The 24,769-nt window shown below is 28.5% G+C and overlaps 1 protein-coding gene across 1 annotated transcript; it reads right to left on the minus strand.

Moving 5' to 3' along the window:
- Positions 1-254: 254 nt before the first annotated feature.
- Positions 255-24,175, minus strand: LOC136078339 (patched domain-containing protein 3-like). The gene is made up of 5 exons (XM_065793964.1): positions 23,562-24,175; positions 2,690-4,052; positions 1,676-2,615; positions 1,378-1,515; positions 255-1,112 (listed from the first exon to the last, which is right to left on the minus strand). The coding sequence occupies exons 1-5, from the start codon at positions 23,597-23,599 to the stop codon at positions 961-963; spliced, it is 2,631 nt and encodes an 876-aa protein (XP_065650036.1). The 5' UTR covers positions 23,600-24,175; the 3' UTR covers positions 255-960.
- Between the last annotated feature and the right edge of the window lie 594 nt (positions 24,176-24,769).

The following is a 24,769-nucleotide window of genomic DNA, read 5'->3' on the forward strand; positions in this document are numbered from 1 at the left end:
TTTAAATCTCAATTTGAAAACTTTAACAATATAAAGTCTGAGGTAGCTGTAAACTTAGCATAAAAATCAAATACTTTGAGATTATTGCTTAAATTTATTTTTTCATTTGAATCAACAACTATCAGGACCAATTTAAGCAACTGTATTCCGCACATTAAAGATAAATCTTTTCATGAGTTCGAAACACCATTAAATCTAAATAATAAGTTTACTTTTAATGAATTTAAAGTTGCTTTTAAGTCATTAAAACGAAATAAACCAACTAGTTATGATAGTATTAAAAAAAATCATTGATTTTTACAATGTTATAAAAGATAATCTTTATAAAATATTTAGACCATTGCACAATGGTCTTTTCCAAATGAAACAAAAAATAAAAATAAACTCAACCTTTAAGACAGGGGGTCATACAACTATAACAAATTGTCGCCATTTCAAAAATATAAGAAGAAACAATGTATAACTGAATCTACTCTAATCTTATTGATGTCCAGAGCTTGCATTGAACCACGGATCTCTTGATTGAGAGCAAGTACTTTTAACCACTGCGACACAGCTGCTCATTAGGTTATAATACCTCTTTTTTCTAATTTGATGTGTGAGTCTCTTTTAAAACTTGATTAGTCAAATAATACAATCTTAATAAAACATTTTTCTCAATTTACACTAATATTTATTAGGGTTGTTACATTGTTTGTTTACAATAAAAATAATTCAAGGAAAAATTATCAAGAGATGGTTTTTAGTTTTTCACAATCCCGTCATTATGTAACGCTACATATTTATCCATTGTGAACATTTTAACAAACACACACACACATATACACACACACACACACACACACACACACACACACACACACACACACACACACACACACACACACACACACACACTAAAGACAATAGATATCTTAACATGTATTTTGAAATATCAATTTTATGCTTCAAATTAAAAGTTTATTCGTTTTGTTTTTTATCAATTTCATCTAAGCTTTTTATATTTGTAGAATTGCTAACTGTACTAAACACTTGTTGTTCCTGAATAAAATGTTGTTCCTCCACTCGTTGGTTGTATATTGTTTCACAAACTTCGGTATTACGGCAGAAAACTGTTAAAAAGGAAAATTAGTTTGTAAGCTTAACATTTATATTTATACTATATATATAACATAACTTAAATAATTCATAACTAATTATTTTAAAGATTAAATTATGTTTTAAACAAGTATTTTATTAAACTTGTTAAATAAAAATTCAATTCTTCAATTAATTCTTTTTTTGCAGTTAATAAAAAGAAGAACAAAAAAAATTGTTAGCGCTTTTAAGTTATCACTTCAAGCACGAACAAAAAAGAAAATTTTATTCCATACATACTTGATAGCAAAACGGGTAAAAAAATTAATCCATGTAATAAACCTAGCGATACAATCCCAAACACCATTTTGAAAAATATTTTAAAAATTTCACTAGATGCAAACGCTGTAGCCATTACACCTACAAACGTGCTAGCCCCTAAAATTAATTTAAAGTATATTATGTGTCCCTTAAATCAATTAATGTATGTTATGTGCTTTTTAAAATCAAATAAAGTATATGATGTCACCTTTACATATATTTTTTCATGAAGAAGAAAATATTGCAAGTTTAGAATAAAAAAGTTTTAACTGCTTACCTCCCATAAAAACACTTGTTCCCATTGTTTTTAATGCATCTATTACTCGCGTTTCAGGGGTGTTACATTTTGATATAATAAATGAGTGAGCCACGTGTGCTGAATAATCTACAGCAAATCCAATTGCCATGACAATAATAATCATTGATATCGAATTAAGTGAAACATCCCAAACATACATCAAACCTAAAAGCTCGAATACAAGGCATATAAAGCTCCAAAAAACCAAAAAAGTAACAAGAGGTTGCTTTAAGTAAGGCAATGTAATAAAAACAATGGATAGAGAGCATATTGCCAAATTCCGAACGGTGTCTCGCAAAACTATCACAAATTGTTCGATGTATATAAACATAACATGCGCAGAATAAAAAGGTAAATTTGTGGCTTTTTTAAGTTCTTCTCTTATAAATAACATCATTTCTTTTCTAAAAACAGAATTTGGGTTGTCATTACTATATACCCACACTCTACTTGCTTTAATTGTACCATTTGCATTAAATTGTAAATCTCTATAAAACTCTCGATGTTGCAAAAGAAATTGGTGTAAATATGAATAAAACATTGCTCCATGAACAGTATAATTAAGTTCTTTTGACCATTTTAAAAAGTTGTGCATCCAGTTAATTGTTTTACTGAGTAAATATTTGTTATTTTTGGAAATACGTCCAACATTTAAAAAACTCTGTTGAATTTTTTGATCAGAGTAATTAACAGGTGTGTCTAATATAACGCTAATTTCAAATCCATTAGGATATGCTTTATTTCTGAAGCTATAAAATTCCACAAATGGAGATCCTTTTAAACCCAGGTCAAGAATATCAAAACTTTGATCAATGTTTAATGATCCGTATACACCACCACTGACTAACAAAATTGAAATAGCAAATACAATCCATTTAACAGATGTTTTCATAAGGTTCGTTGCAATCTTTTCCATTAACTAAAGATTAATATAGCAAAACAGCATAAAACTATAGTTTATAAAAAATTAAGTAAATAAAGACTTTTTTTTACCTTTGTTGAAATGGACTGCTGACTCTCATTTCTTGAAATAGTTTTTTTTACATGACAAATTAAGAAATCCTGACGACCGTTTTCAATCCTTTGGACTTCATAAGTTAATACAGCCAAAAATAAAGTGGTTACCAATATAAAACAGATTGTAATACTAAATGCTGCGTACATGCAAAAGTATTTAATGGCAGGAAACTCTGTTACCATGGAGATACCAAATGCGACAAGATCGGTGAGTGTAGTCATTGTTATAGACGCTCCTATTTGTCCCATTGTTTTAGAGACTCGCTGAGAGCCTCTAAGGCTTGGATCTTGACGATCTAAGCAATCCAATATTATGAATATATTATCAATTCCAACCCCAATAATCAAAAAGGGTAATACTCCAACAAAAGCAACATAAGGAAATCCAATGAGCATAACTAATCCAAACGCTGCTCCAATTCCTAATATAAGAGTAAACACGCCAAAATTTCCAATCCAAAAATGTCCAACTATTGAGTTTCGAAACTTTGACAACGTTAAAGTGCAAAACACAATCATTGAAAAAAATGATAAAGACACGAGTTTGATATCCCCAAGTGAAGAATCAGAGACACTATCGTCAAGACTTTTTCCTGATGTATATAATAACAATAACCCTCTCTCGCTTAGTTTTTTTTGCATTTTTGTTATATACTTTCCATATTCTGTTTCCCAAGCAGAATTCTCAATATAATCATTACTGCTTTCAGGGTATCTAACAAAGTACACTACTCTAACAGCTTCCGCTCTTGTAATTTTGCGAATTGTCTGGTTAAAAAAAAAATATGCAAAAAAGTCTGAAAAGGAAGAACTTGCTAAAGCACCGTTACTAAGTAAAAAATTCTTGCTTTTGTAAACAGTATTTAAGGTCTCATTTATATTTAAAAGCAAAGATTTATTAAACTGAAAAATCTCTAATGGATTATGCGAAAAACATATACCATTGTAATTTTTTATGCATATCTTTTCTAAACCTCCTATTGACATAACGCCCTCATGAACGTCTAAAACAGCTTCAAAAATTTCCTTTGTAAATGCCCACTTTTGTATTTTATTTTTTATAATAAACTCCTCGGTTGCAACTTTCAACTGAAAATGATTATTTGCTCTATTTAAGTCAATTAAAGATTGACTTTTTTGTGGAATATATAACTCTTCTACTCTGTGAACAGTTTTTAAGTTGAAAAATCCGGTAGTTAATGCTAATGATAAAACAAGGCTAACAGCAATGAACTTGTTTTTATTATTATATACAATGGAACCAAGTTTTTCAAAAAAAAGGTTTAAAACATTTTCTAGTTTAGAACACAGTTTGTTCCACATCGTCATACGCCAGCATCTAATGAAAAATATATTTATAGATAGTAAAAAAATAATACATCTTTTAATATTACTTGTTAATCAAAGAAATAATTCAAAATTTTTTGGAAAATTCTGTATTTACTTAAATTGCTTTGTTGGTCATCTATTAAATAGACAAAATATATGCATATAAAATGAAATTTTGTATATACATACAAAATAAAATTTTGTTCATATATATTTTATCACAAAAATAAATTTTTACCCAACAAGACAACAATAAGTAAAACTATATATATATATATATATATATATATATATATATGTATATATATATATATATATATATATATATATATATATATATATATATATATATTATATATATATCCGCTTTTAGCTGAATATTACAGGTTAACACATAAATTCATGTATTATATATATATATATATATATATATATATATATATATATATATATATATATATATATATATATATAAATTTGAAATATGGTATTTAACCAAATAAATTCAAAAATAGTCAGAACAGTGAAATAAATAGAAAATCCAGTAATTCTTTTTTCTCACAATGTTTTTATTAAAAACAATATTATTACCAATCTCGATGGTAACTGTCCAGCACAAATTAGTATTACAGAATACTTACAATTTTCAGAATATAAAGCAGGATATTTTTATGTGTATGAGTGTTAATTGTTAACCATAATAAAAAAGTCCTTCTTATTTTTTTTGGCTCTTATCAAATGTAAAGTCAAATGCAATTAAAGAAGTACCAAAATTGGATTTTATATATTTTATATACATATATATATATATATATATATATATATATATATATATACATATATATATATATATATATATATATATATATATATATATATATATATATATATACATATATATTAACGAAGAAAAAACAACTTTTTCTATGGTACTTTAAGTTTCATGCCTATACGGCGATCATCAGCCATTGAATAATATATATATATATATATATATATATATATATATATATATATATATATATATATATATATATATATATATAATACATGAATTTATGTGTTAACCTGTAATATTCAGCTAAAAGTGGATACTGCTAGAAATAGGAAAGTAAAATCAAATTAACTTCGGCATGCATTATCATTATTAGCCAATAAGGAAATCAATCAAATAAGAAAATTTTGTATTGTTCTACTAGATACTTTGTCACTCAACGGTCACATGGTGCCACAACGGTGCCAAGGTATTTGAAACTTACTATTTTTTTATTCTGTTTTTCACATTTACATTACACCTTCTACTTATGTGTAAGTCTCTTTTTGAATTAAATGATAGTACATTTATACCTACAAATGTCTATCTATAAGGATTCTGGCATTTCACAGAGCATTGACCCTGAACTAGTAACTGCTATTGACTTGTATGTCAAAGAAGGTGTATTAAGCCCAAAAGAAACGAAGCGTCTATTGAATATTCGAGTGAAAAACAATTTCAATAAAGCTGGTTACGTTCTCCCAGAAGTCTCAAATAAAAGATTTTTCCCTCGGAAATTAGGCACTGACAATCATATTGCAATTTCTAGAAGAAAGTTATATCAATCAATCTCTTATTGATCAAGAAAGCCTCCAGCTGAAGATTAATGAATGGAGAGAAGCAGATCCTGCTTTACGTATATTCTTTAGACCTTAAGGTTTATAATTAACGCTTCATAAAAAGTCTTTCAACAAATCACTTTCTCTGTTGCTTTAATCAAAATTTTTGAATTTCAGGACATTCCACGTAAGACATTTATATAGACTGTGACTATGATGACAACAGTGTTAGACTAACTGGAACAAAAGAAACTTCAATACTCTTTTCTTTTTTGTGGTAAAAAAACAAATATAGATTATCAACTGGTTGGCTTATTTGTATGTGAGAATGAAATTGAGGAATCAAAAAGCGAGGTTCTATTATTTTTAAAGTCTTGGAATAATGATCTTAACCCTAAATATAGAATGCCTGACTATTGCGTTGAAGAAATTAACAGTTTGAAGAAGGTTTTCGAAGGTCGAAATTTACGTATATATTTTTCAAAATAATAAGAAAAAAATTAAAAGGAACAAGAAACTATTTATTTTTTACCCATATCCATTTCAGGCTGTGTTGTATTTATATGCCATAAAAACTAAATGTAATGGCTTAATGGAAGATAGGCAAAAGATTATGGGCTTACTCAGAATAATAGCACATGCAGACACGTGTGAGATATGCGAGTCTGCAATACAAAATTTAAAAAATTCTTCATATTGAACAAACCATGAAGCTCTAAAAAATTATATATCAAGATATTGGTTAGCAATAAAACATGTAAGTTTAATTTCTTGGTAGTTTGAGATTTAAATAACTCCATTTTTTAAAACTGTTTTACTTTTACATGACTGATCATGTAACTGCAGTTAAGAAAACCACAATTTTTTAAAATTCTTTTCATAATCAGCGTTGGGTGATAGCATATCGTCATAACCGTTTATTGATCAATTGTAACACAAACAATGGTGTTGAGCGACAGCACAAAACTCTAAAACATAAGTATCTTTCAAATCACCGATATAGTTCTCTCACTTGGATGTTAACTGTTGTAATTGAGGATTTTCTTTGTGATAAGTATGAGAGGTATGTTAACATTATAATAATATTTATTTTGTATAAATTTCTAAATATTCCATAACAAAAGTATTTTTTTATAGCTATATTGAAAGAAATCAGTTAATGAGTTCGAAATACATGCGTTATGCTGATGATATTGGTTGTTGGATGATAGATCGCCCTCGACCTATGGTGAAACATTGTCTTATTAAGAAATCATTAGCTTAGAGTATTTACATTATCAATAGGGTATTATTTTAGCTCGGATCAATATAACTATTGCAAAAAAAAAGCAACTGGTCTGCCATTTTGATTAAGAAGTCCTGCGATAGCTGTATCAGATGCATGGGTTTCTAATCGTTCATTCTCATTAATAGAGTACAACAAGCTGTATATTTATATCTAGGATGGTCTGTGTTTCCACAAAGAAGCAAACTTTTTTTTTGGAGGAGTTGTTACTGTTAGAAATGGCAGGAGATGCGGTGAGAATTTCTGTATTCTCATTAGAAACTGATGCTGTAAAAGTAGGTTTTTGGTAAACTGAGGATAGATAATCTTCGGAATACTTTTGAGCAGATTCGTAAGTTCTAGCTTTGTCAAACATAGCCTCTAGTGTCATGTCTCAATTTTTGAGAATTCGTTGCTTGATATCATTTGAAGCTATACCGCTGATAAATGAATCACAAGTTGCTTCTTCTTGGTATTTTAATTGAGCAACTGCTTTAAAGTTACAATCTTTGACAAGTATTTTAAGTGCTTGAATGTACTTAAAAATCTGATGAGAAAGAAAATAAGTTAGAAGTTTGTCAATGTTTCCTTGAGATAACACATCTAAAAAATATTCAAAAGTTCTAAACCAATGTTTAAATTCTTGGTTCCTTGATGGTGTGTTTTGGAGGTAGTTCAAATTGTGCTGGTCGTTGAGCTTTATCCATTTGTTTTTTGTTACACAATGATTAATAAGTTAATAAAATTGTAGTGGACTCAAAGGATAAATGACAATAACTGAGCTATTGCTTTTTAACGTTTTATTGACTAAAACAATAAGAAGAAATATTAATATAACACTAATAATAATAATGCTCAATTTCATCACATAGCTATTTATTTAAATATCTTAAATCAAATTAGTTATTGTTACTTACGGGGACAATTCTACGCTTTTAACAAAATGTAGTTTAACAACTATTTATATAAAAAGTATGAGACACGACTTTAACTTGAAATTTAAAACAAAAAAATAACAAAATTAAAATTTTTTAACATATGGCAACCAAATGATTAGTTGGTTTTTGTTCAAATTTATTTATTTATTTTATCAAAATAACTCACTTGAGCGTGGAATTGCCCTAGTTCAAATTGCCTAGTTCAAATAGAGTGCTCGATGTTCGTAAAGAATAGAGCAGTAAAAATTAATAAAAACACTTAACTAATTAAGACTGTCGAAGAAAATTAGATAAGTGTTTATATATATATATATATATATATATATATATATATATATATATATATATATATATATATATATATATATATATATATATATATATATATATATATCTGTGCCTGAGAGCCAACTTGTCTTAACTTAAAAATTTTTAAATTTATGAACAAAATATAACTAAACTTATCATTAAATATATGATCTTTTTAATTGAAGTATTAAGTATATTATACTTATTAAATTTATAAATAAGACTTTTTTTTAATATTTTTAATTGAAAAGATCATGTAGGGGAGAGTCACATATTATGGACCGTCCCCTTTTATGGACCACCGATGAAACAAATAAATGCAATTTTATTTTTAAATTTTGGAAACGTAGCATTAAAGAGTGACTTCCGTTCAGTTAAATCGCATTTCAACGATGGCGGTCAGCAAGATTACTTCAAAAAGGTAAGTTAGTATTTTATTTGGTTATTTTTTTCCAAAAGTACACTCGCTTTTTTTTGTGTGTCATTCTACAAATAAATGAACCAGGACAATGCTTCTATGCTAAATGGAAAGCTTTTTCATTTCATTTCTTACTAAATACAAGCGTGTTGCTCCAAATGACATCGTTTTGGTTTTATTTAGTAAAATTAGATGCCCATGTGGTTCTCCCAATATGGACCAACTGCTGTCCCTAAAATGGACCAGTGGTTCAAAATGGGAAACTGTAGTCCATATTGGGGAACATAAGTTCTTATTCTCTTGGATGTTATTATTTTATCATAGGCTATTAATAAATTAAATTATCTTAATCTTATGTTTTATTTTAATCTTTGATTATTATTAGTATTTGAAATTTGACTAGACTATAGCCAGACTATAGAATCTATAATAGATTATAATTATTTAATTATAGTAATTATAAATCTACTAAGTATTTACTATTACTATAATTGACCTATTGAATTTAAATTAGATAATTATATATTAATATAAGTTAAGATATAATTATAAGGCTAAGGGTCTAAAAATAATTAATAATCATTATTAATATTATAGTATTATTATAGTTATAGGCTATAGGCCTAATGATTAAAATTAAATTAATAATAATAATAATAATAATAATAACAATAATAATAATAATAATAATAATAATAGCCTATTAATAATAATAAATAATGATAAATATTTATTAAGTATTATATTTGTAGTGGTAGATTGTAGTGGGTAAATTTAGACAAATTTATTTTCAAAATTTTTCTCCTGTCCTACAATTTATTTCAATCTTTTTTTTTTAATCAGGGGCTGCTGGACTAATGATGATCTTCAACGTGCTATTGAGGCGTACAGAAATGGTGATATTGGCTTGAACAAATGTGCAGCCACATACGGCATCCCCAAAGCAACTCTAAAGAGGCATTTTGATAATGCTAACAAGTTTGCTAACGGCTTTAAAAAGCTAGGCAGAAGTACTACCCTTCCTGCGGATGTTGAGCTAGAAATACACAACCTAGTTTTAAAATTGGAGGCCATGTTTTTCGGAATGTCGAGGAAAGATTTAATGACTCTGGCATTTGAAGTTGCAGAACACAAGGGTTTAAATCACCCATTCAATAAGGATAAAGGTCAAGCTGGGAAAAAGTGGTATTACAAATTTTTAAGCAGGTTCCCTGACCTCTGCCTCCGCCAACCAGAGGCTACTTCCATGTCGCGAGCCAGCGGCTTCAACCTGGGGGATGTTGACAGGTTTTTTAATTTACTAGAAAATTTAATAAAAGATTATTGCCTCAAGGCCAATAACATTTACAATATTGATGAATCTGGTATTTCAACCGTGCAAAAGAAATGCCAGCGCGTGCTTGGCCTAAAAGGCAAAAAACAGATAGGTAGCATAGCCAATGCAGAAAGGGGTGTTAACACAACAGTTGTCTGTTGCGTAAATGCTGGTGGAACACATTATGTTCCACCAATGATTATATTCAAAAGAAAACGGGTTCCTGATGAACTGGGAGATGGTGCACCAGAAGGCAGCATTGTAACATGTTCTGATTCAGGATGGATAAATTCTGAACTTTTCGTACAGTGGATGAGAATGTTCATCCGTCATGTGAAGCCAACAAAAGATGATAAGGTTTTACTTATTTTAGATGGCCACAAATCTCATACTAAAAATCTTGAGGCCATTCAGCTTGCCATTGACAACAATGTCATAATGTTGTCACTTCCACCTCACACAACACACAAACTGCAGCCTCTAGATAAAGCCCCTTTTAAGCCCCTTCAAGTCTACTACGACCAGGAGGTGGAAAAATGGCTGAGACTAAATCCAGGACGTTCAGTGAGTTCATATCAGGTGGCCAATCTTTTTCATGTGGCATATGCAAAAGCTGCTACCATGTCAACAGCAATTAATGGTTTTGCATCGAGTGGAATTTGGCCATGCTCACGAGATGTTTTTAAAACTCAGGATTATGCGCCATCATTCGCTTCTCAAGCAGGAGACCGCGAGACCATGCTGTCTTCACCACTTACATCAGGGACATTACGAGCACAAGCCCAGGAAGCTTCGATACCAGCATTGGTATGTGTAACTAGACCAGCACAAGACCAGGAGAGTGTGCCACCACTTCCAGGCATAATGGATGAGATGGTTCCAAAACCAATAACTTATGTGACCCACCCAGTGTCACTGGCTGTTGAAACGTCCCATTCCAAAACAGTTCTGCCACAGGTGCTGGAAAATTTTTTGCTCATCCCAATTTACTCTGATGGGAAATGTTTTTTTAGGTCAGTTGTTGTGTGCACAACACCAGATCTTTAGTCAGCTCAGCGATTAAACGGCAAGCTGGTCAGTCGACTGCTTCATCTGAAGGAAACTGCTATGGCTGACTCACTTCGTAATCAGCTTGTTAGCCATTTGATATCTAATTTGGAAATATTGTCTGTTGACATGCACGGGGATGCCTTAAATGCTGACCAACCCCAGCATCTTCACTTTAACTTGTTAGAAGAGCGTATTGCTCACATTGCCAAACCAGACTCGTTTGTGGGAGAATGGGAGAGAAATCAGATCTCCTGTCTTCTGAAAACAAAAATTGTGATTCACAATGCAAACAGGAATGTGCTGATGTATGGTGAAGAACATAGTGGTAACCCCATCACAGTGAAGTACACCATGTTTGAAATAACTCCGGGCACTATGAGGCACTAATTTTTTACATCCGGGCTTTGTCTCCAATTCAGAGACTGGTCCCTGTTCTTCCCCCAATGGGTGCAGGCAAAAGGAAGTGTTGCAAAGAACAGTCAGAAATTCTTACTTCAAGTCCATATAAAAAGCTGTTCCTACAGGAAAGTCCAAAAACAAACACAAAAGTTAAAAAGTCCAAAAACACAAAAATAATTAAAGAAAAAGTAGTAAAGAAATGTAAGAAACCCAAAATGAATTCAACAACTAGTACCAGTATTTTAAATGAAAGTTCATGGCTTTGTTTTATGTGTGGAGAATGTAACATAGAAAATATAATATGCTGTCGATCCTGCAAAAGATGGGCACATATAGAATGCGCAGGAACTTCAGATTGTGACTTTATTTGTGAACTTTGTAAATAAATTTTGAAATATTATTACACATCAGTATTTATGTTTTTGTGTTTGCTAAATGTTAAAATAGTAAAACACTTTATAAATAAAACTGAGTGTATGCATACATGTGCATGAGACTGGTAGAATTAGAATCAAATAAATGGTGGCTGGCTTAAACTTAATAACTTTTTTTTTTTTTTACAAAAAGGACATCTAAAAACCTGTTAAAAATTAAAAGCTTACATACTCTTGAGTATTTATATTCTAATAATTCTATCTTTAGTGTGTATATAATTTGTTTAAATGACCATGTCAAACCGTTTATAACTAGTCCATAATAGGAACCTCAATGGTTCATATTTGGAGCACAAGCTTAAAGTACCCCCAATATGGACCACTCCCGTTTTTGACACATTTTATAATTATTAATAAATCAACCACTACAAGCTTCATACAATATGTTCAGCTGAAGGTAAGAAGTGGTTTACAATATAAAAGTTAACTATTTAAGCAAAAGTGAGTGAATTATACACAAAGTGAATTATACTGCAACAAAAGTGGTCCATAATCGGCGACTCTCCCCTATTTAATAAAAAGTTTAGCTATATTTTGTTCATAAATTTAAAAATTTTTAAGTTAAAACAAGTTGGCTCTCAGGTATAATCTCAAACATTATTATGAGCAAAAGAGAAAGGTTCACTTAAGTTCGTGCAATATTATTATTTTTTGATCTCTTTTTTATTTTCACAACAATATACAAACTTGTCAAAAATGAACAGTTACAAAATAATTTTATTCAACGCTAACTGAAGATATATATATATATAAAATACATTAAAATGAACAACATACGCAATTTTGTTGAACTTATTATAAGCTAAATAATTTAAAACGCGTATTAAAAGGGGTTAATTTATTGGTAAGCAATATATAATTGAAGTCAAAAGTACGCCTCGATTTCAAATTATAAACGGTTGCCATAATTATAGTTTGTGTACTTTTGACTTCTAAAACAAATTTTTTTTTCCGGAGATAGAATAAATGATTAGAAATATAAAATAGAGGACAGGGATATAACTCGTGTTGTAATCTCGATTTCTATCGCATGATTTTTATTGTTGATATCTGTTAGATATCGCTATATATAAAACAGCGACAAGTCATATGGAAAAGATGCAATCTTTTCCGTATTTCATATGACTTCCATATGAACTGACGCTGTACTTTTGACTTGTATTACACGATTAGTTCTTTTGATATGTTAGATATCGCAATATAAAAAATAGCGACAAGTTATTTTTTTCAATAGCAGTATAACAGATATCAGATATACAATTCGCGTTGTATTTTTGACTTATATTGCATGATTTGCTCTTTTGATATCTTTACTTTAATAGCTGTACTTTTGACTTCTATCATAATTAGTATTTTTGATAGCTGTACTTTTGACTTCTACTACGATTTGTATTTTTGTATTTTAAATAGCTGTACTTTTGACCTTTATTACATGATTTCCACTTTTGATTTTTGGCTTTTATTGCATAGTTTGTTCTTTTGATAGCTGCACTTTAATAGATGTACTTTTGACATCTGTTACATGATTTGTACTTTAGATATCTGCTTTATATTGCAATATATAAAATAGCGAAAAGCTATATCATTCATTAGCAAAATAGAACACGTCAGAGATTTAACTCACATTATACGTTTGATTGCACTGTTGATATACGAGTGAATTTTTTTTAACCTTTGTTAAAAAAAAACTAGCAACCTAATTCTGCAAATTAGGCCATAAAAACTATATCACTTACTATGAGTATGTCAAAAATTATTATTTTTAATAGGCCGGGTGAATAAAAATGTAATGTCAATACTCTCAAATGACAGACCAGTTACTTTTTTTTGCAATTGTTATACTGATCCGAGCTAAAACATCACCCTATTGATAAAAAGGCATGGGCTGTTATAGAATCTGTTCGCATTAGTGCCATCTACTAACTGGCATGCGTTTCAAGCTTTTAACTGATCAATAACCTGCATTGCTTATGTTTAATAAAAATAATACGAGTAAAATTAAGAACACTTTTACACCTTTGTACACCTTTTACAAGAACCAGATGAGACTGCACACCAGTTACAAAAACCAGATGAGACAGTGTCATTGGATCTTCCTACGACATCCAGTGAGTCTTGACCTACCATGTCCAATAAGGTTGAAAATGATATTTTACCAAGGCGATCAACTTGAAAGTGGACGGCTCCAAATCGGTTAGATCTTTGGACAATTTAAACTACTTTAGACTACTTAAAACTTAAAAATGTTGGGGGGTAATGTGATGAAATTGAACATTATTATTGTTGTATTAACATTTCTTCTTATTGTTTTAGTTAAGAAAATGTTAAAAGTTAATAATTCACTTATTGTCATTTATCCTTCGAGTCCACAACAAGCTAAAACAAACTTTTGAATAATTTCATGCAAAATAATAACTACTTAATTTAATTTAAGTAGCCAGTTTATGTAGGTTAAATATTTGGCTTGAAATATTCAACTGAAAACAACAAGTTTAATGCAATGTTTATTTGCGTCCCGTAAGTAACACAGCGTATAATCAACAATAATTCCTAAATTTATAATAATTGAACAAAATTTCAATATCCTGGAAAACAAATAAATGATTTTGATATGATTCACGTGTAAACATTTAATCAATATATAAACATCTTATCTGTTAAAACAAAAAATATATCTAAAAATGTGACTTTGTATGAATCAAAATGTCCCTTAAGTAACAGTGGGTTTGCCACTAATATAATTTATATATATATATATATATATATATATATATATATATATATATATATATATATATATATATATATATATATATACAATATTATATTTCAGTTTCACATAAAGAAATATTATAACGCTGATAATCTGATAATGCTGTTTCTCAAATGTATAAGATCATAAGCATTTTCTTTGCTTAACTGTAGCTTTTTCATGCCGCCTGTAACACACCATCTCCAAGTTTCCAGTTTCTTCTTCTAATTTTTTTGCCTGAAACTCTTAACTCTGGACGCTAATACATGATCATCTGCATCTTTAAACCACCTTAATGTTCCCTGATGTACTCTCTCAGATTAATAATCTCTATATAAGATCGCCACTTCTTTTCTTGTTTTTAGAGTTGCATCGAACATCCATCTGATTGTTGTCTTTTCAATTCTTTCCAAATAGTAGACATCATTAGGTAAACATAACCTTTATTGCATATGTTTCACTGCTATGCAGCATTATAATCTAGACTCCCATAGTGTATATTTTTTCTTTAATCTTTAATAATACACTTCTTGCCGTTAGAAGTAGAGATAATTCTCTGAAACTCAGAAAATCCTTTCTCGTTGTAATTGTATGTTGTAGATGTGTTTATATATAAATATATATAAACACATCTACATATATATATATATATATATATATATATATATATATATATATATATATATATATATATATATACATAATATACATATATATATATATATATATATATATATATATATATAAACTTGAAATATGATATTTAACCAAATAAATTCAAAAATAGTCAGAACAGTGAAACAAATAAAAAATCCAGTAATTCTTTTTTCTTTTATTAAAAACAATATAATTACCAAACAAAATTACCAATACAAAATATTTTTTATATATATTTTATATAACTATTATATAACTTTTATATAACTATTAGCACTAGAGGCCTTTCAAATAATCATCAGTAGTGCTGTTTTTAGTATTATACAAGATATTTGTATCAAAAACAAAAATAACTTAATTTTTATATTGTTGCTATGGGTAACTATTGATTGTGAAAGATTGAATTGTAATTATATACAGGAAATATCAATTAAACGTATCATGTTTTTGTTTGTGCAAATGCTTTTCATATGATAACAAAAAACTTTCGTTGTTAAGCTCAAGAAAGACGAAAAGTTGGAAAAAAGGTTCAATTACACTTTCGTGGGCACGTTGACAAGTATAAACATGGTTGTCAAATCGATCAGTTGATAAGCCAGTTCTGCAACTAGAAATATGTCCGTTTATACGTAGTCTTAAATTATTAGTTTTACCAGTATATGTTTGTTTTTTGCATGTTAAACATTTTAGGTAATAGATTACATTTTTGCTGTTGCATGTGATGTGACTTTTCACTTTTCAAATGGTTCCGTTAGATGTTTTAAACTTATCTACTTCTTGAAGGTATAGTTTGCAAATTTTGCACCGAATACCTTTGCATTTGAATATGCCGATCTTCTTACTAGTTACTTCAATATTTGAAGAAGTAAGTCTTTTTAGTAAGTTAGGAGGTTGTTTAAAAGCTAATACCGGGTGAATATTAGAAAAAACATTTTTAATTCTTTCATTATAAGATACTTTGAGCAAATGGTTAGCTTCTCTTATAAAAGGTTGGCAATTGAGATTACTATAGAATGTTGTCACTAAAGGAAATATTTCTTTAGATTCCTTTTTTGGTACTGGTTCTTGTAGTTTTGCATTATGGAATGCTTTTTCAATAATTTCATCAGGGTATTCGCAATCTTTTAACCATGTCTTTAGTTCGATTACGCGTAATTTTTCGATTTCATAATTAGATGTAAAAACAATTATTCTTTTAGCTAAATTATAAGGAATATTCTTTTTAATGTGAAATGGATGATGACTGTTATAGTTTAAATAGTCATGGGTGTTAGTTTCTTTATAGTAAATGTCTGTTTGATTTTTATTATAATTTTCAAGAATGATTGTTATGTCTAAAAAGTTAATTACACTGTAGCTACTACCATTTTTTATAAATTCCTTTCCAAAATCTATTGTAAATCCAATAGATTCATTTAATTCAGTTAAAGAAATTTCAAATTTTCTGATGTCAAGATGTCTTGGCCAAATTATGAAACCATCATCAATATATCTAAAATAAAATTTCTTTATATCATCAACTTTATGGTTAGAAAAATACTGAGGTAGGATTATTGGAAAAAATTTAGTCTCCTCTAGGAACCCGATAGTAAGGCATGGATAATCTGGTGCAAAATCTGTACCCATGGCTGTACCAATTATTTGGTGAAATAATTGTTTGTCAAAAATGAAATTATTGTTATTTAGAATGAAAGATGCTGACTCAATTATGAATTCAGGTGTAAATCTTTTATCTATCAAATGTTTATATTTATTTATGCAAAATTTTAAGGCTTCTAATCCAAGATAATGTGGAATGCTTGTATAGAGGTTAACAATGTCACATGTCATTATACGACTTTCTGATTCAAGCTCTCTTGGAATTTTTCTGAGGAAATCCCAGTCATCTTTAATAAAAGATATTTGTTTCCTTACAATAGGAGACAATATTATATGGAGAAACTGGCTCAAATGAGATGTAGGTGAATTTATTCCAGCAATAATTGGTCTACCTTTGAGATTTTTTGGTGGTTTCATTTCAATAAATAAAGAGTCTGACTCTTTTACCTTGTCAATAATTTCTTGACATTTGTGAATTTTGGGAATTACATAGAAATTACTTGATTTCCATTTAAAGTTAGTGATATATTTTATCTCATTCGTTGTAAGGTATTTATGTTTATCTATCAAACTAAATAGATTTCTAAAAACCATTTTATCAGATTCGGAATTTATTTTTTCATATGTAGTTAGAGATAAAAGATGGTCTTGATGAACAAGTTTGTTAATATAATATGTTGAATCCATTATAACTAAGGTATTACCTTTGTCAGCTTTTTTAATAACTATGTCTTTCATTAGTTGCAGTTCTTTAATCGCTTTTCTTTCTTGTTTTGTAATGTTATCAACATATTGAACTTTAATAAGTATGATTGATTCAATTTGTGAAACAATTTCGTTTAATTCTGGCAGAGTGGTTTTGGTACTATAATTGGATTTATTTTTAATTATACTAATGTCATTACTTGTGGTACCAAAGTATTTTTCTTTTAGTATAAGTTTCCGTGTAAAATTTTTAACATCTGAATTAATATGTAAGAAATTACCTTTTTTGGCTGGGCAAAACTTTGGACCTTTTGTGAGAAGAGATATTTGAGAAGAAGTCAAGTGTTTGGTAGATAGGTTGATGACCTTAGGTTGTATCTTTTTGTATTTGGGCTTATCCAGTTTTTGATAGGGTAATTGTGTATTTTGGTCATGGTCAGTAAACTCATTATTTTTTGATGGGGTTGATTGTGTTTTTTTGTCATGGTCTGTAATATCGTTATTTGAAATAATGGAACTTGCATAAATATTATTACTATTTATGTAATGCGATGCTTGTTTTTTAGAATTAAAATATTTTTTATCTTTTTCTAAAGCAAGTTTAGTAGAGCTTACTTTTTTAGACCATTTTTTATTGATGCGTTCAATATCTTCATTTTTGCATTCTTGATATCGATGACTTAACTTTTCGTGAAGTTCATCACTAGAGGCGTGATTTGTGATAAAATTTGATACTTCATCATCTAGGTTTTTCAATGATGTAAGAAAATTGTCTTTTCTTATAGTAAGAATTTTACATTCAGACCTGAGACGTTAAATCAAACTTTTTAATTGCATTTTCTTCCTCGTTAGACATAAGATGGTAGTTATCACTTCTAAACTTTCTTGGGATAAATAATGGTTCTTGCTGTAAACAATCGTTGTAAATATTAAGGAGGTTGGTACATCTACTATGTTTGTAATATAGATACTCATGTTTGTCAAGTGATTTTACAAAATATCTTTGATGCTAATCTTTAAATTTTAAATATTTCTTTTCCATATTGTGTTTTGAACTGTTGTTTTGATTAAAGTTTTTTGGTAAGCATTCTTTCAGAGTTGACCTTATTATTTCTTTTATTAAAGGTTTTAAGTCAGTTATAAGCAAAGGTAAATTATCTTTTAACTTTTTAAAAATTACTTCATATAAATCATCTGCATAATCTAGACATGGTTAAAAGATTGCAAATACCCTGATGAAATTATTGAAAAAGCATTCCATAATGCAAAACTACAAGAACCAGTACCAAAAAAGGAATCTAAAGAAATATTTCCTTTAGTGACAACATTCTATAGTAATCTCAATTGCCAACCTTTTATAAGAGAAGCTAACCATTTGCTCAAAGTATCTTATAATGAAAGAATTAAAAATGTTTTTTCTAATATTCACCCGGTATTAGCTTTTAAACAACCTCCTAACTTACTAAAAAGACTTACTTCTTCAAATATTGAAGTAACTAGTAAGAAGATCGGCATATTCAAATGCAAAGGTATTCGGTGCAAAATTTGCAAACTATACCTTCAAGAAGTAGATAAGTTTAAAACATCTAACGGAACCATTTGAAAAGTGAAAAGTCACATCACATGCAACAGCAAAAATGTAATCTATTACCTAAAATGTTTAACATGCAAAAAACAAACATATACTGGTAAAACTAATAATTTAAGACTACGTATAAACGGACATATTTCTAGTTGCAGAACTGGCTTATCAACTGATCGATTTGACAACCATGTTTATACTTGTCAACGTGCCCACGAAAGTGTAATTGAACCTTTTTTCCAACTTTTCGTCTTTCTTGAGCTTAACAACGAAAGTTTTTTGTTATCATATGAAAAGCATTTGCACAAACAAAAACATGATACGTTTAATTGATATTTCCTGTATATAATTACAATTCAATCTTTCACAATCAATAGTTACCCATAGCAACAATATAAAAATTAAGTTATTTTTGTTTTTGATACAAATATCTTGTATAATACTAAAAACAGCACTACTGATGATTATTTGAAAGGCCTCTAGTGCTAATAGTTATATAAAAGTTATATAATAGTTATATAAAATATATATAAAAAATATTTTGTATTGGTAATTTTGTTTGGTATATAATATAATTATATTGTTTTTCTAGCAACGGTGCCAATCAGATTATGCTTCTTAACAATTGAGAAAATAAAGTTATGCTTTGACACAAATAACATCAGTGTTTTAGAATGGCCATCTAAAAGTCCGAATCCGATAGAAAATTGGTGGCATTTTTTGGACAGAAAAATTGGCAAAAGACCATTAAGACGCAAAGACAACTTGAAAGAAGCTATGATGAGGGCATGGGATAATATAACAACAAAAGAGACCCATACTTTAATCAACTCAATCCCAAATCATCTAGATAAGGCCATCAAGGCTAAAGAAGGCCCCAATGGATACTAATATCCAAGGAATTTGATTAATTTGACATTATTTTTGAGCTGTACGATTATTTTTTTGCAGTCAATTTTAAGTATCATTAGATCAATTGTGTAAAGTTCAAAAGGTTTGAAAAGCAATTAATTCACCAATGCACAAATAAAATCTTAAATCAATTCTTCATAAGATATTTAAAAAAAACTGTTATGGTACTGACCGGCTTTTTATTTTAGCATTAACAATATATTTGGTATATGTTAATTTGATAAATAGTTAGCTATCTCACTCCTTTAGAGGTTCAGCATGTTTAAAATTTTTGTTTATAGTAAATTTATTTTATAGAATCTTATAGAAATCGATGAGAACTTTTCCCATGCATTCTTGCCCTGCTAAATTTGCCTGTATCAGCTAGCTTTGTATAATATAAACATATATATCTATATATATATATCTATATATATATATATATATATATATATATATATATATATATATATATATATATATATATATATATATATGTGTGTATGTGTATGTGTGTGTGTGTTTGTATGTATGTGTGCGTGTGTGTGTGTGTGTGTGTGTTTATGTTTTAAATTATTTGTGACAACATAGGTCTTGTTTTATAAGGTAGTCCTAAGTTTTTAAATATTTTAGAGTAATGAGTCTAATTAAATATGTCTAATAATAAGTCTAATTAAATATGAAAAGATTCAAAGAATTTAATCACTTTACAAATAATGTATTACTATTTTGTTGTTCGAGCCACGTGAAGTGCAAAAATCAAAGCGGACGTTTGTAATGAAAAGATCAAGTGTCAGCAAAAAAAGCAATACAAGAAATATATAAATTACTCTCGATTTGAGCTTTGATATGTCAAACCAATCATAAAATTAGATAGTCAGTTTTTATCAAAGTACACTGCACCTTAATCTCTAACTGATAAAGTTCATCTGATGTTAGCATAATTTCATAATAACTTATGTTATTATGTTTTTCTGATGTCATTCTGAAAAAAAGAAAGGAGAATAACTAGTCAGCTGAAAGATTTTGACACAGTACAACAAGAAGCAGAAATGGACAAACTTGAGTATGAGGAAAGAAAAATTTTTAAAGGAACTCTATTTATGATGTTTTAAATAAGTTAAGCGCATATTTGAGGAAAATAAGTGACATTTAAAGTGATGATTTTTTGGGGGAGATAACCGGTTGTTTTGAGTTTGCTTGTTTTTAAGTTGAAATAAAAAATTTTGCTTATGGTTTTTTTACCATTGATGTTGCAGATGCAGAATTTGTGATTGAGTTCTAAATGTTGTAGAAACATACGAAAAGCAAGTACGTTGCCTTAAAAAACGGAAAGCATTGTCAGTAGACACTTCTATAATCAAACCAGGTTTATAAAGAGGATGGCACGAAAAAGAGTATGACATGAAAGAGATGATGACATGAAAGAGAAGATGACATGAAAGCAAAGACGTTACATACTTTGCTAAAAGAAAAGAAAAGGTCGATGAACGAGTGCTTAAATATGATAAGTTATCCAAAGACAAATATTTAATAATAACATCAAAGCTGAGAAAATACCTGAAAGAAACCGGTATTGGTCTCAACATACTTACTGGGTGGTCTGTACTAGGTATTTTGGAATTAATTGTTAAATGGAACTTTTTAAAATAAATATCCCAATTCGATTGTTAGTCTACAATTGTTTTTAATAATATGGTTGTGTTTGGCTTTGTGAACGTTTTTCAAAAATAAAACATGTAAAAAATTATATCAGAATAATTATGAGATAGTCAAGGTATTCCAGTTTTGCGATTTTATTTATTGGAAGTGATTTTACAAAAACCATTAGTTTCAATAAAGTGATTCAAGCAGTCTCTAGCATTAAAGGCTAAAAAAGAAAAGTTCTTAGTTAAATGGGAGTATAATTCAAGTTTGTAAATAAACTGTATTTTTTTTGTAAACGCAATTACTGTATGCTCAAACCGAATATAAAAGCTAATCTGTAGTTATAAATTTTAATTATTGGTTGTTCATACTTTTTCCAATTTTACCTCGAATTCTATATCAAAGATGTCTTGTTTATTTCATGAGAGAATATTGTGAGTGGTAGCACCATGACACAGAATAACTCATGGTACCACAATATAACATATAAAACTTTTTTGTTTAGAAACGATTCGAAAATTTAAAAAAACGTTTTTTAATCTTTATTTAACCGATAAGTTATATTGTAAACGTTTAATTAATCTCAATGTGTATTTATTTAATAACGTGTAAGTCTATTTTAATAAATTGAGCCTGCAAGAGTATCAATCAATTAAAAAAACAATGCATGTAATTTTAACAGGTAAACCGACACTTTAATTATTTTGCTTTAATTTTATCAATGTATGATACAAGGTAAAATCGATGAAAATGTATCTGAGATAAAGATTTACCCTTTACCTCATTGTGGCCATTGTTGGTGTGGCAATCAAAACTGTTGTGAACGAGCAGCAAGTATTTTTCCTGAGTATTTAAAGTTTATTGAACACTTACAAAGTTTATATGAAGTGTTCTCTAAAATAGACTTTAAAAACAAATCTAAAAACTACACAAGAAAGGAAACACTTCATTGAAATTAACTTAAAGTTTTATATTTTGGTGCTGTTATATATTGATAATAAAATGGTGAGCGATTTTTTTTTACTTAAGTGTACGAAAAAGGAACATCGGGGTTTGTTGGTAGCACGAGCAAATTTGACTTTGATTAGAAATTGTGAGAAATTACACGGAGCCTTCCTAATTGACTCTTTCATCTTTTACTGTTGTAGAGTAAGGATTCACGTGTACGCATAGGAGATTGGGATTTAAGTGCTTTTTGAACAAAAATTAACTTTTGGAACATAGCTTCATTTTAAACTTACAAAGAAAATAGTAGGTTGTAAGAAAAAATAAATTATTATAAAAATTACAGTCATAATGGATTTACTATTTCCAGTCTTTTTTATTTTCAATAGTTGCGTTTTTCAGGATCTCTAACCTGTTTATTGAAATTAAGGCTTTATGGTAAGTTGGCAAAATTTTCACGGGATGCTTTGTATTTTCTATGTAAAGCAATTATATATTTTTAAAAGATAAATCTTTTTTTTTGGAATTTATTGCAATATACATAAAAAAAATTTTTTTCAAAAAATTAAAAAAATATTTTTAGAGGATTTTTACACCTAGAAAAAAAAGTTATAAGAAATTTACTGTTTTGGCTAATTATGCTAATTATGGTAACTATTGTTTAATACCAGCTTAAAGTAATTTTAAATTTTTGACTTCAAATAAAAAAAAATTTTCTATCAATTTTGCACTTAGTGCAAAATTGATAGAAATTTTTTAGTGCGTTAGTTAGTGCGTTAACAATTATTTTTATAGTTAGCGCAAACTTTTTTTTTTTTTACGGCCTTGGAAGGGTCCCATAAAAACTTTTTTTATTATAATAGTTTGCAAATTAAAAATGTTTTCTAAATTTTTACACTTCAAGAACACACTTTAATATTTACAAAAAAAAAAAAAAAAATGGCTACACAGCTTATAGAGTAAAGGTAATTTGAACCGGTCTCCTCTATAATTATATATCAAACTTTTAAATTGTACTTACCTTTTCCGAATACTGCGATTTTCCCTTTTATCTTTCATTTTTTAACAAAGTTTCTGATCAAGTTCTACTAATATACTGAATTAGTTCATTAGTTCAATAGAAAAGTTGATATTAACCGAGCCATAAAACTTATTCCAGAATAAAAGATGTTTGAAAAATAAACTTCTAACTATGCGAGCAGCTAAAACGTCTCCATACTTTTTAAAAGTATTAATAAAATTCCAAAACTTTTTCCCTCAATATCCAAATCAGCTTTGAAAAATGAAAACAAATTTACACTTTAAAAAGAAATGCAAGGTTTCAAAAACATTTATAAAATTCCACTAAAAATATTTCCTCGAAGTGTTAATATTTTTAAATTTCAAGATCATTTGTTTTTTGAAAAAAAAAGTTACTTTAAGATTGAATAAACTATGATACAAAAAGTTACACAACCAAAAAAGCACAAGTTAAAATAAAAAGTGTTTAAAATCATTTTGTTTTTTTTTCAAATTAAAAACATGAAGTTTTTGTAGCTTGTATACTCTTTTATATAAAGGTGCATTTATTATTCATTACTGTTGAAATCAATAACATCTTTTCGTAAAGAGTTTATTTTTTCGCTTTTTTTCTATGAAACATTTTTTTTATTCACAATGAGATTTTATTTAATGCCATTGAATAAAAACTATTTAAACCGTTTCTATACAAACTGTGCATGCGTAAATTAGTTGAAATCAACAATCTCGTAATTGAAAATGAAAATGATTTTATTAATTAATAATGAAATCATTTTCAGTATGCAGCTTCTTTCATATTTGAAAAAGATAACATTTAAACATAAAGTAAGCTTCAAACTTGAGTATGTTTATGCCTACACCAAATGAGAGCGCTTTGCAAAAAATTGCTGTGATTGGAGCCTGAAAACAAAAATCCCTAAAGCTTGTTACTGCCTAAGGGGTTGTCCATTAATGGCGTCAACAGTTTTCAGGCAACTTTTACCTCCTCCACTCTCTTTGCTAACAACCTTTCAAACATCCAGAGATCCCCTATTAAGTTACGTCAACATTGATTACCCCCTCCCCGCCCATTATAAAATTAAAATGGAAAAAAAAAATAGTTTAAATAGAATTAACCTTTTTTTAAGTAATTATATTTATTTAAAATAAAAAAATGACATTGTTGACGCCTTTTTTTATATATTTATATTCATCAATAGATTTGATAGA

This window comes from Hydra vulgaris, chromosome 03 (assembly GCF_038396675.1).
Source record: "Hydra vulgaris chromosome 03, alternate assembly HydraT2T_AEP".
NCBI lineage: Eukaryota > Metazoa > Cnidaria > Hydrozoa > Anthoathecata > Hydridae > Hydra > Hydra vulgaris.